The 12,414-nt window shown below is 42.5% G+C and overlaps 1 protein-coding gene across 7 annotated transcripts in view; it reads right to left on the bottom strand.

Annotated features, from left to right (window-relative positions):
• The window catches only part of CUX1 (cut like homeobox 1), a 348,779-nt gene that overhangs the window by 120,408 nt on the left and 215,957 nt on the right, over positions 1–12,414 (bottom strand). For all 7 annotated transcript variants that reach the window (XM_033839695.2, XM_033839699.2, XM_073791974.1 and 4 more), the window contains exon 5: positions 148–285. In XM_033839695.2, the coding sequence (XP_033695586.1) occupies positions 148–285 (138 nt within the window). The remainder of the gene's footprint in view (positions 1–147; positions 286–12,414) is intronic.

Here is a 12,414-nt window from a genome sequence, read left to right as displayed (position 1 = left end):
GACAATCAGAGCTAGTTCCAACAGTATGGGGAAGGCAATTAAAAAAGAAAGAAAGAAAGAAAAGAAAAAAGAAGAAAGAAAGAAAAGGAAAAAGAGAAGAAAAGAAAAAGAAAGAAAAAGCAAGGAATGAGTACATTTTCCACCAACCTTGATTTTTCACTTCAGCAAATTCCTTGTTGTATTCTTCGAGAGTTTCCCTAAGTTTCTGGTTCTCTGTTTCAATGTCGTGTAGGCGCTGCACTTTGAGCTGGAGCTGCTGCCCGAGGTCCAGAGCCGGAACAGGATCTGCACGAGAGGGAAACACACGTCATCCCCCTCTGGACACATTCGAGCCACCTTCCTGGCCTCGAGGAGGCTGGGAGTAGGTCACCCAGCTCCCAGGGAGTCAGCTCCCCAAGGCCCCGCGGCTGGGTGGACTGGGTGCTTCTCTGCGGCTGCTAAGGGATGTGCACGCAGACCGACCCAGTACATGAAAACGGGGTGGGAATGGCCACGGGCTCCCTGGGATTTGCCCACTTCCCTGGCCTAATGTGACACTTAAAGGATTTTCCATTCCCTGATCTGATAGGAAGAAAGATACATGTGGCGGCAAGGGGAGGAGCCCGGGAAAATCACCTATCACCTAGCGCCCACGCGGAGGAAGCAGTGAGTGGGAAGGTGCCGAAGGCCTCAAGTTTCCAATAATTCTTAAGAAGTTGGAAATAACACCTGATACCCGGAGAGCGTCTGGCCATCACAGAACACTTTTACGGACATTTTCTCATTTGAGCCCCAGGACACTCCTGGGAGAGAGATGTGACACACAGATCATGTTCCTTTCACAGAAGAGGGAACTAAAGCTCATTGAGGCGGGGTGATGGGCCCAGGTTACCGGCTGGTTAGCTGGGCAGAGAGATCTCAAACCCAAGTCTGTGAGATCCAGTGACTGTCCTTCCAAAGAGGAAGGTCCCCTGAGGGGGCGGGCTCCCCTTTCTGGCACGGCCCCCCTTTACTGATGAAGGATGCTCAGGAAAGAGTCAGGGCTTACCAGCTAGTGATCTAAAGATGGGAGAACCCCGGGTTTCTGCTCTCGGTGGTTCTGTCTTTCCTCAGAGGCACAGCTGGTGACCCAGCTGCTGTGACCCGTCCTGCGCCAGCAGGCCAGCCAGCCAGGAGGCCACCACACTCCTGGTTATAGTACAAACAGCAGGAGAAGGGCATCTGGGCCAGTCATGAGAGGTCCTGCAGCCAATTCAATGTGCTCTCCACCATCAGATTCACTTACAGAAAAACTGGATTTGTGAGGGAACCACTGACCGAAACCGCCCACCCCGGCCAGGCACAACAGTAGCCACTCGCAGGAGTTCTCTTACAACGGGAGGTCCTGGTAAGGAATGCGGAACTAACAAGCTACCACCAACCGGAAGGAGTCGGGCAAGGTCAAAAGGAGAGAGGAGACGCCAGTCCTTAAGTCCTACCAGCCTCCCAGAATCCTTGCTGGAATCCATCTTGGCTGAGCGATGGATGTGCTACCAGGAAGGACCCTGAGTCAGAGTGATTGGCCAGAGACAGCCCGGAAGCTCACCCCATCACCATAAAACCCGAGACTGGGAGCCACGTGGCAGAGCAGTGCTCCGAGGTTCCCTGTCCCTGCTGCTCTCCGCCCGGGCGCCCCTTCCCAATAAAGTCTCTTGCTTTGCCAGCACCTGTGTCTCCTCGGACAATTCATTTCCGAGTGTTAGACAAGAGCCCACTCTCGGGCCACGGAAGGGGTCCCCTTTCCTGCAACAGATTTGGACCTAAAATCGGACACTGCAGATGTGGAATTCGGGGTACAGGCACGGACTTTGCCTTTACCATTCATTCAGCACAAAATGGAGAGACATTCAATGTTCTTCTGGCATCAGCTGGGTCTTTATTTTTATTTCTGCTGCACTTATAATCCACCTGCCGGGCCCCAGTGGGGCACTTCCTCTGGGACTCTGGGGCCCCGTCGGAGTAGAAGCATCCCCGAGTCTGCTGGGCTTAGAAGAGATTACGGAAGGTATTTCTGGTATGGACGCCAGCGTCACTTGTGAGACGGCTGCGAAGATTTAGTCTCCGGTTGAGGAATGCTAAACACAGAGCCCAGTGGATCAACAAGGGTATATATCCAGGCGCGCACTGAATTTTCAAATACCAGAGCAGTTCATTTTTCAGACCACCCTTGGTTCCTGGAGACGAGGGCTCCGTCTACCACGCCTCAGTCGGCGGGGCCACCAGGAGCCAGGAGCCAGGAGCGCTTTGAGGAGCCAGCGTCTTGGTGGGGTTTACAAAAGGCAGGCCCCGCGGCACGTCCAGCACAGCCTTTAGCACCGCCCATCACGCGAAACCCCGGCAGCCGGGCGCTGATTCTGTGCGTATATACAGTTTATGACTACCTCATTGCCTTCTCATTTGTGGCCTCTCATTATTATTTTTATCAGCATTGAAATATTTATATTAAATTAGATTTCAAAAGCTATTTCGGGGAGACGGTTCCCTGTAAGTAGGAGCGGTAATAGCGCTACAGAATGAACATCCTCAGAACATTCCAGGTGCAGCTTTTTTTTTTTTTTTTAATTTCAGTATCTTCCCTGGACCCCTTCCCACCCCCACTCCTCTTCCCACTCCCCACATGGCCTTATGCTGGGCAAATGACGTGAAGGAGATAAAAGAGAGTATTGCCCGTGGCCCCGTCCATGTAGAACGACAGCTTTAACTTGAAACAGGGGTCAGGGAAGAACTGAGGAGAAGGAGAGCCACTGTGCTTCTATAGAACTCTATGAATGTTCATCGCTGTAGGTTTCCCAGCACAACTGCCAGTACAAATTATATTTTAAAGAGCTAAGCTAGTATGCTGCCCTCCATCCCCCAAATTTCTCTTGACAACTTTTCCAGTCCATTCCTTTTAAGAGGCCAGGACCCACTGTGTCTGCTTCGAATAAAAAATAGTTTCCCTCGTTAGATTCAGCAAGGAATTCAGTAACATGTAAAAATAATACGCACATTATCAAGTGAATGGTAACTAGGACCTTTAGACAAATTTTCAAAGTATTATATTGTAAATGAAAATTCTGGCAATCTTGTAATTATTCATTACGGCATATATATTTAATTGAACATGATCAAAGGTTAATGCCTAAGTAGCAGAACTGGTCATAGAATAAAGAATGAACTGAATGTTCAAAAATCTCTATGTATTAAACTTCAAACTTTACTACAGTACAGTTGAATGACTCAACGCCTACAGCATTTGAATATCGTTTTGGATTATGTAAAAGGCATTGCTAAAGTACCTCTCAGGCTTAATATTTATTACTTGTATTAAAGGAACAGTTAATTACCACATGACAATATAATGACTCTAGCATGTTTGGGCTAGAGACCAAAACAGTGAATTTCGGCATGCCAAACCCCAGCCTGCATGTTAATCTAGGGGAAATCATAGCTTTTTGTCTCATTAATGATTTCCAATGCCATTTAAACCCCACACAAGTATTGTTAGGTCTTATTCTGAACGTCACAAGCCTCTGATCTCAGCAGCTCAATTAGGGAATTGTCTGGGGGAGGCAAGAGCACACACCCATACGGGGAACAGCATCACACGGAAACCTGCAGCCCATCTTCCCTGCCGCCTCCAATTCAACATGCCAGTGCCATGCACCCGATGTGACAAACTTGCCAAGTGCTCTACAATCACTTCATAGTTCATTCCTAACACACTCTTTGAGGCATTCTGCAGCTCACTATGCAACACAGGACTCAAAGAACATAATTATAACAAACAACAACAAGTCACCTGCATTTATTCAGCACTTTCCCCTAAGTACATGGAACGTCATCTCGTTGATTCCAGCCATCACAGCCAGAGGTCGGGGGTGGGGGTGGGGGGAGGGGGCTCTGCAGCGAGTCAGGCGCTGGCATCTCACCCAGGGACAGGGGGAGGAGAGAAGTCGGCCAGGCAAACAGGTATGCAAAAGTCTAATTAAGATTTCTGCCTTCTGAGCCGGCAGCCGACGAAATTATACTGTCTCTTCGAGTACCAATGTAACAAGTAGGTCCTAAGCATCTGTCTGCCCTGTGCAAGGCACTGATTCACTGGGATGGACATTCAGCAGAGTCAGCTGGGCCCAACTTCACAGAGATAAACCATGTTCACAAATAACTAAGATAAAGCAAGAAGGGCTACATGGAAGACCATTCCCACATAGAGAAACTGGGAAAAGGAGTTTTTTTTTTTTCTAAAAAGAAGAGTCAGTGTTTAGACCCGTAGAGACTGTGGGGCAGTCGATCCCTGTGGAAGAAACAGCATGCAGGGGAGCAAGAAGCAGGGAAGGGTCAGGCACAGCCACAAAAATACTTCAGTCCAACTGCCGCTGCCCACGTACACATTCTATGACGTCAGGACCGTTCTAGGTGCTGGGGGGACACGGTGGCGAACAAGAGAAAATCCTTGTTCTCAGAGACTTGACATTCCACTGAAGTGAGCGAGACAGACGAACAGTAAAACCAAACAAATCAGAACGCTCTCAGTACTGCCAAGCATGAAGAAGAGAGGAGACAGGGTGTGGAGAATGGGGAATGGGTCCTGGAGACAGAAGGACAGGGAGGGCCTCTGAGGAGGTGACCCTGGGATTGAGATCTGGATGTCGAAGAGGAGAGCACATGAAGACTCTTGGCAGAGGGAATGGCAGTGCAAAGGTCCACAGCTGGGTGCCAGGATGGGCACATACAAGGCATAGAGAGAAGCCAGTGAGGTATGATGAAGGGAAGGGAAAGCGGCCAAGGACAAGTGGTCAGAGTGGGAGGCCTGTGCTCAAGGATTTAAAGAAAAATATGAACACAATTAAGGAGAGAAAGAGATGATATAAAGAAGAATCGAACTGAATTCTAGAGCTGAAAATACAATGTCGGAGGTGTCCTGTTGCACAGTAGGTAGCAGGTCAGTCTCATGAAAATACAGTGTCTACAGTGAGCTAAGGGATGGAGTTTGGATTCAATTCTACTCCTGATGGGAAAAGCCACCAGATAATAGGACTCTTGCAAAATGAACCACTGTGGCGCGAGAAGAAAACTGCAGTACTCTGAACCACGAAAATGTTTGTTGGTTTTCTAGTTGCAAAGTATTTAAGAGTTTTAAGCTTAAAGATGAGTTATACAATTTTTCTTTTAAAAAGCTAAGTGTTCTAAATTAGCTGCCCTGTTCTGTGATGACAGATGGCTATCAGTAATATGCTGCCTGGCAGACATTTAAAAAATATAAACACATAATCTATGTCTTTGAAGTAAATGTGATGTTTTAATACTTAGTGGGAAAAAAAAACTACCTGAATGAAACTCATCTACAGTGACAGCACTCTAAAAGTGGATATTTGGAAATGTTCCCATCATCATATAAACTTATGGGCAAAGATAACATTGTCTACAAAAATGTCTCAATGCCTCATATCAGACAAGAGGGAGTGGAGGGTCATTATTTAGAGTGTGGGCCAGACTACCTGTGATTGAATCCCAGCTCTGACACTTACGGGTTGTGCAACCTTTGACAACCTACTTAATATCTCTGTATCTTACTTTCTTCATCTATAAATTGGGCATAATAATTGTGCCAATATCATTAGGTTGTTTTAAGGATTAACTATGATAATATGTGATATACCACCAGGCACGGAGTTAACACCCAACAGATGTTACCTATTATCAACCGACTCAAACCTGATGAAATATTTGCCAAAAGGAGTTTCAAACCCATTTGTTAATATATAAAAAATACAGTATCTTCTGACTAGTTAGCAAGAAAAATTGATATACCATGATAAATACAAATTTACTAGCTGAATTTCAACTAATACTTTCTTATAACTGGTATACAGGTTTCAAAAATATGAATCATATTTTTGTAAAGTTAGCTAATAACGCACCGCTTTGGTTTGGATCTATGTATCTTTGTGAGTTATCTTTTCCAGCCATTTATGACAGCCATTAAAATCAAGAACAACATTAACAAAACTTGGGAGATTTCTACTCCTGGCCATGACAGATTAACTGGCACTGGAGGTGCCCTCTGGCCATAAACAACTAGAATACTAGGCAATCTAAACGAAACAAAGAGCCATTTACAGATGTTGTACAACCAGCAGAGCAGGAATGGTGATCCCCGAAAGAGGGAAACAAGTAAGGTGAGCCCTATGATCACCCTGACTTTCTGCCAGGAAACACTTTCTCGACTGCAGCACAGGGAAGGGGGAACTCAAGCAGAGGATGATGGTCTTCTTGGATTGAGAAGATAGAGATCAAAAGATCAGGAGATTTAGTTACCTGGAATTTATAGGGCAGAGCCCTGGAAAGGAGGGAGATATGCAGACAAAGAGCTAGAGAAATCTGCAGAGGAGTCATATAAAATCTGTTGCTAAAAGATAAGGTACATACATACACGCAGGGTGAAACTCCACAAGGCTGCGCAAAGAACTACAAGGAAGGTCTAAGTAAACAACTCCTAGAGTTCGCAGTGTTGGGAGGCTTTCAAGTTGCAACCAGCCGGAGAAGAGAGGCTTGGTGAACAGGCAGGACATTCAGTAGAAGACATCAGAGGGCCACACCAGAGTGGAGGGCTAAGCTAATCCTAAAGTAAAGGCTAGTCTGGACCTGTCCCCAAAAGCTTAAAAACATGTCTCAGAATAATTGAGTTGATCTGCAAGTAATTTAACTGCCTGCCCCAAATACTTCAACGCTCTTAAGAAAGACAACAAAATCCAGTTAACTACAATGTCCAACATCCAATCAAAAATTACTAGACATGCAAAGAATCAGGAGAATAAGGGAAAAAAGCATCAGTTAATAAACACAGAACCAGAAATTACAAGACATAATGGGAGTAGCTGACAAAGACTAAAACAATTATAAGCATGCTCAAGGATTTAAAGAAAAACATGAACACAATAAGGAGAGAAACAGAAGGTATGAAGACCCAGATGGAGTTCTAGAGCTTAAAATACAGTATCTGAAATGAAAAAAATTCCCTAGATTGGCTTAAAAGCACATTAGACACTGCAAAATCGAGAAGATCAGAGAACTAACTCAAAGACATAGTCACAGAAACTGCCGAAATAGAAGCACAGAGAAGAGACTGAAAAAAAAAAGTTACTTAAACCTCAGCAGCCTGTAAAACAGTATCAAGCAATCTAACATACACGTCCCAGAAAGGGGCAAGGGATGTATTGGAAAGAAGTGGCAAAATTTCCAAATTTGGTGAAAGCTATAAACCCCCAAATCCAAGAAACTCAACAAAATCCAAGCAGAATAAATGCAAAGAACACCAATAAACACAATCAAATTGTTGAAAAGAGGGATAAAAAGAAAATCTTAAAAGCCAGAAAAAAGGGACTTCACTGGTGGTGCAATGGTTAAGAATCCGTCTGCCAAGGCAGGGGACACAGGTTTGAGCCCTGGTCCAGGAAGATCCCACATGTCGTGGAACAACTAAGCCCGTGTGCCACAACTACCGAGCCTGCGCTCTAGAGGCTGCGAACCACAACTACTGAGCCCGTGTGCCACAACTACTGAAGCCCGCATGCCCTAGAGCCCACGCGCCTCAACTACTGAGCCTGCGTGCTTCTAGGGCCCGTGCACCACAACTACTCAGCCCACATGCTCTAGGGCCCGCATGCCACAACTACTGAGCCCGCATGCTGCAACTACTGAAGCCTGCACTCCTAGAGCCCATGCTCTGCGACAAGAGAAGCCACCACAATGAGAAGCCCACACACCGCAACAAAGAGTAGCCCCTGCTCGCCACAACTAGAGAAAGCCTGCACGCGGCAGTGAAGACCCAATGCAGCCAAAAAAAAAAAAAAAAAAAAAAAAAAAAGCCAGAGAAAAGAAGACTCTTAGGGGAAGAAAGATAAGGGTGATGAAGACCTCCTGTCAGAAATGATGTCAGTCAGTCCAGAGAGAGAAAAACTGAAACAAAAACTGCCAATATATAGTTTTATACCCAACAAAAAATATCTTTCAAAAATGAGGGTGAGGGCTTCCCTGGTGGTGCAGTGGTTAAGAATCTGCCTGCCAATGCAGGGGACACGGGTTTGAGCCCTGGTCCTGGAAGACCCCACATGCTGTGGAGCAACTAAGCCCGTGCGTCACAACTACTGAGCCTGCGCTCTAGAGCCCATGAGCCACAACTACTGAAAGCCGTGCGCCTAGGGCCCGTGCTCTGCAACAAGAGAAGCCACTGCAATGAGAAGCCCACACACCGCAACGAAGAGTAGCCCCCGCTCACCGCAACTAGAGAAAGCCCACTTGCAGCAACGAAGACCCAACGCAGCCAAAAATTAAATAAATAAATAAATTTAAAAAAAATTAATTAAAAAAATGAAGGTGAGATAGATATTTTGTTTGTGTGTTTCAAATGAACAAGAGCTGGCAGAATTCATTGCCAGTGAACCTACACTGTAAGATATGTTAAAGGAAATGCTACATACCAAAAGAAAGTGATTGCAGACAGAAACCTGCATCTACACAAAGGAATAAACACTGGAAATGGTAAATATATGGGTAAAAATAAAGTACTACTTTTCTCATTTTTAATTTCTTTAAAAGATAATTGACCATTTAAAAGCAAAAATAGTACAATCTATTGTAGGGCTATAACATATGGAGAAGTAAAATAAATAACAATACACAAAGCACAGGAAGGAGAGACTGAAAGTGTACTGTAAGATTCTTACATTGTATGTGAAGTGGTATAATATTATTTGAAAGTATAGTGTGATAAATTAAAGACACTTAATGTAAACCTTAAAGTAACCACTAAGAAAATAAAACAAAGAGCTATAGCTAATAAGACAATTGAGGAGATAAAATAAGATCACAAAAAAAATCAAAATAAAGCAAGAAAGACACAACAAAAAAATAGGTAAGACAAGAAGAAAGCGAATAGTAAGATGGTAGACTTACGCCTCTCTTTATCCATAATTACATGAAACATAAAATATCTAACATTCCACTTAAAAGGCAGATTGTCAGACTGGATTAAAAAAAAACACGACAGAGCTGTTTACAAGAAATACAACTTAAATAAAACAAAAAGATAGGTTAATAGTAAAAGGATAGAAAATGATATAACATGAAAACACTAATCGAAAGCTGCAGTGCCTATATCAAAATGAAACAAAGCAAACTTTAGTACAAGGAATATTAACAAAAATAAAATCAGTGTATAAACTTGAAAGTATCAAATCATTGAGAAGATATAACAATCCTAAAAGTAAATGTACTACAAAACAAAGCTTCAAAACCATGAATTAAAAACTAATATAAGTGAAACAAGAAAAAGAAAAATCCACAATAATAAAGATTTCAAAATGCTGTGCTTGCTAATTAATAGTACAACTAAATATAAAATCAGTAATGGATACAAAAGACTTGAACAACACTGTTGACCAACTTGACCTAATTGACATTTATAGAACACTCCACTCAGCAAACTACAGAAAAACACGTTCTCTTCAAGTGCACATGGGACACTCACCAAGATAGAAATATATTGGACCATAAAACAAGTCTCAATAGACTTAAAAGAACAGAAATCATACCAAGCACATTCCTTGGCCACAGTGAAATAAATCAGTGACCTAAGCCTCCACTTTAAGAAACTCCAGAAAGCTCTAGCCAGACTGATGAAGAAAAGAAAAGAAAAAAAAAAAAAAGAAAGAAAGAAAAAAAGAATGCACAAATTCCAAGATCAGGAATGAAAAAAGGGACATGACTACCCATCCTACAGATATTTAATTAATTTATTTATTTTTTGTCTGTGCTGGGTCTTCGTTTCTGTGCGAGGGCTTTCTCTAGTTGCGGCAAGCGGGGGCCACTCTTCATTGCGGTGCGTGGGCCTCTCACTGTTGCAGCCTCTCTTGTTGCAGAGCACAGGCTCCAGACGCGCAGGCTCAGTAGTTGTGGCTCACGGGCCTAGTTGCTCCATGGCATGTGGGATCTTCCCAGACCAGGGCTCGAACCTGTGTCCCCTGCATCAGCAGGAAGATTCTCAACCACTGCGCCACCAGGGAAGCCCAGATATTTAAAAGGTAATGAAATATCATCAACAACATTATGCTAATAAATTTACATGAAGTGGATCATTCCTTGAAAAATTACCGAAACTGACTCAAGAAGAAATAAAACATCTTAATAGACCTCTATCTGTTAAAGAAGTAAAATTTATAATTAAAATCCTTGCTATAAGTCAAAAAGATACATGTACCCCTATGTTCATAGCAGCACTATTCACAATAGCCAAGACATGGTAACAACCTAAATGTCCCTCAACAGAGGAATAGATAAAGAAGATGTGGTACCTATATACAATGGAATACTACTTAGCCATACAAAAGAATGAAATAATGCCATTTGCAGCAACATGAATGGACCTAGAGATTATCACACTAAATGAAGTCAGAAAGAGAGAGACAAATACCGTATGATATCACTTATGTGTGGAATCTAAAATATAACACAAATGAAGTTATTACAAAACAGAAAGAGACTCAGAGACACAGAGAACAGAGTTGTGGTTCACAATGGGGAGAGGGGGTGTGGAAGCGATGGAAGAACAAACAAACAAACACCTTGCAACAAAGAAAATCCCAGGCCTGGATGCCTTCACTGGTGAACTAGAGATGTTTCAGGAAGAAGTAATGGCAATCTTACATAAACTCTTTCAGCACTTGACTCATTTGATAAGACCAGCACTACTACCTTGATATCAAAACTCATAAAAACATTAAAAGGAAAAAAAAAAAAACAGGCAAAAAACTACAGTGCTATATTCCTAATGAACTTAAATACAGAAATCCTTAGTAAAATATCAGGAAATTAAATCCAGCAAATTCTAAAAATACATCATAACCAAGTAAGCCTTATCCTAGGAAGGCAAAGTTGGTTTAACACTAGAAAAGTAAACTAGTTCACCATATTAAGAGAATAAAAGAGAAAAATCATATGATTAGCTCAATTGAGGCAGAAAAAAATCTGACAAAATTCAATACCCATTTGTGACAAAAACTCTCAGCAAACTAGGACTAAAAGGGACTTTTCTCAAACTTTTAAGGGTGTCTACAAAAACCCACTACAGCTAACATCTTATTCAATGTTGAAAGAGCGAATGATTTCCCTAAGGTTGGGACCAACACAAGGATGTTTGCTTTTTCGACTTCTATTCAACATTGTACTGGAGGTCCTGGCCAGCGTGGAAAAAAAAGAAAAAGAAAAGGAAAAAGAAATACACGATATTACAGATTGGAAATCAATATGGACACAAAAAACTTGAGTAACACTATCAACCAAGTTGACCTGAAATTTACAGAACATTCCATCCAACAATTGTAAAGTGCATAATCTCTTCAAGGGCACAAGGGACATTCAAGATAGAACGGTCTAGGGAATCTCCAAAAAAACTTCCAGAACTAAGAAGTAAGTTTTAAAAGGTCACAAATATAATATTACTATATAAAAATTCATCACGGGCTTCCCTGGTGGCGCAGTGGTTGAGAGTTTGCCTGCTGATGCAGGGGACGCGGGTTCGTGCCCCGGTCCGGGAGGATCCTACGTGCCGTGGGGTGGCTGGGCCCGTGAGCCATGGCTGCTGAGCCTGTGCGTCTGGAGCCTGTGCTCCGCAACGGGAGAGGCCACAACAGTGAGAGGCCCGCGTACCACAAAAAAAAAAAAAAAAAAAAAAAAAAAAAAAAAAAAAAAAAAATCACACTTCTATATAAAAGCATCAAAGAATTGGAAAAAGATTACAAAAAAAATACCACTTACTACAGCATCCAAAAACATGACCTATTTAGGGATAAACTGAATACTATGGGCCAGGCCTGTATATTGAAAACTACAAAATACTGCTGAGGGAAATTAAAGACATCAAGAAATATACAATGCTTGGACTGGAAGACTCAATAGTGTTGTCAATTTTCCGCAAATTGATCTATAGATAAAGTGGAATCCAGATCAAAATCCTGGCAGGCTTGTTCGTAAAAACTGATGAGACGAGTCTAAGATTTACATAGAAACTCAATTAGCCAAAATGATTTTGAAAAAGAAGACCAAAGAAAAAGGACTTGTATTACCTGATTTCAAGACTGATTATAAAGCTACAAGAATCAAGATAGTACGATATTAACATAAGGATACACATACAGATCAGTGAAATAAATAGAGGGTCCAGAAAAAAAGACTCAAACATATACCATCCATTAATTTTCAAGGAAACTCAACCCTTATCTCATATCACACATAAAAATTAACCCAAAATGTATCATAGGTCTAAAGGTAAAAGATAAAACTATGTAAATTCACACACACACACACACACACACACACACACACACACACACAAGACCCCCACACAAAGGAGAAAAG

Source organism: Tursiops truncatus, chromosome 15, assembly GCF_011762595.2.
Source record: "Tursiops truncatus isolate mTurTru1 chromosome 15, mTurTru1.mat.Y, whole genome shotgun sequence".
Classification (NCBI taxonomy): domain Eukaryota; kingdom Metazoa; phylum Chordata; class Mammalia; order Artiodactyla; family Delphinidae; genus Tursiops; species Tursiops truncatus.
Note: the sequence above shows the minus strand (reverse complement) of the source record. Positions and strands in the feature narration are given on the sequence as shown.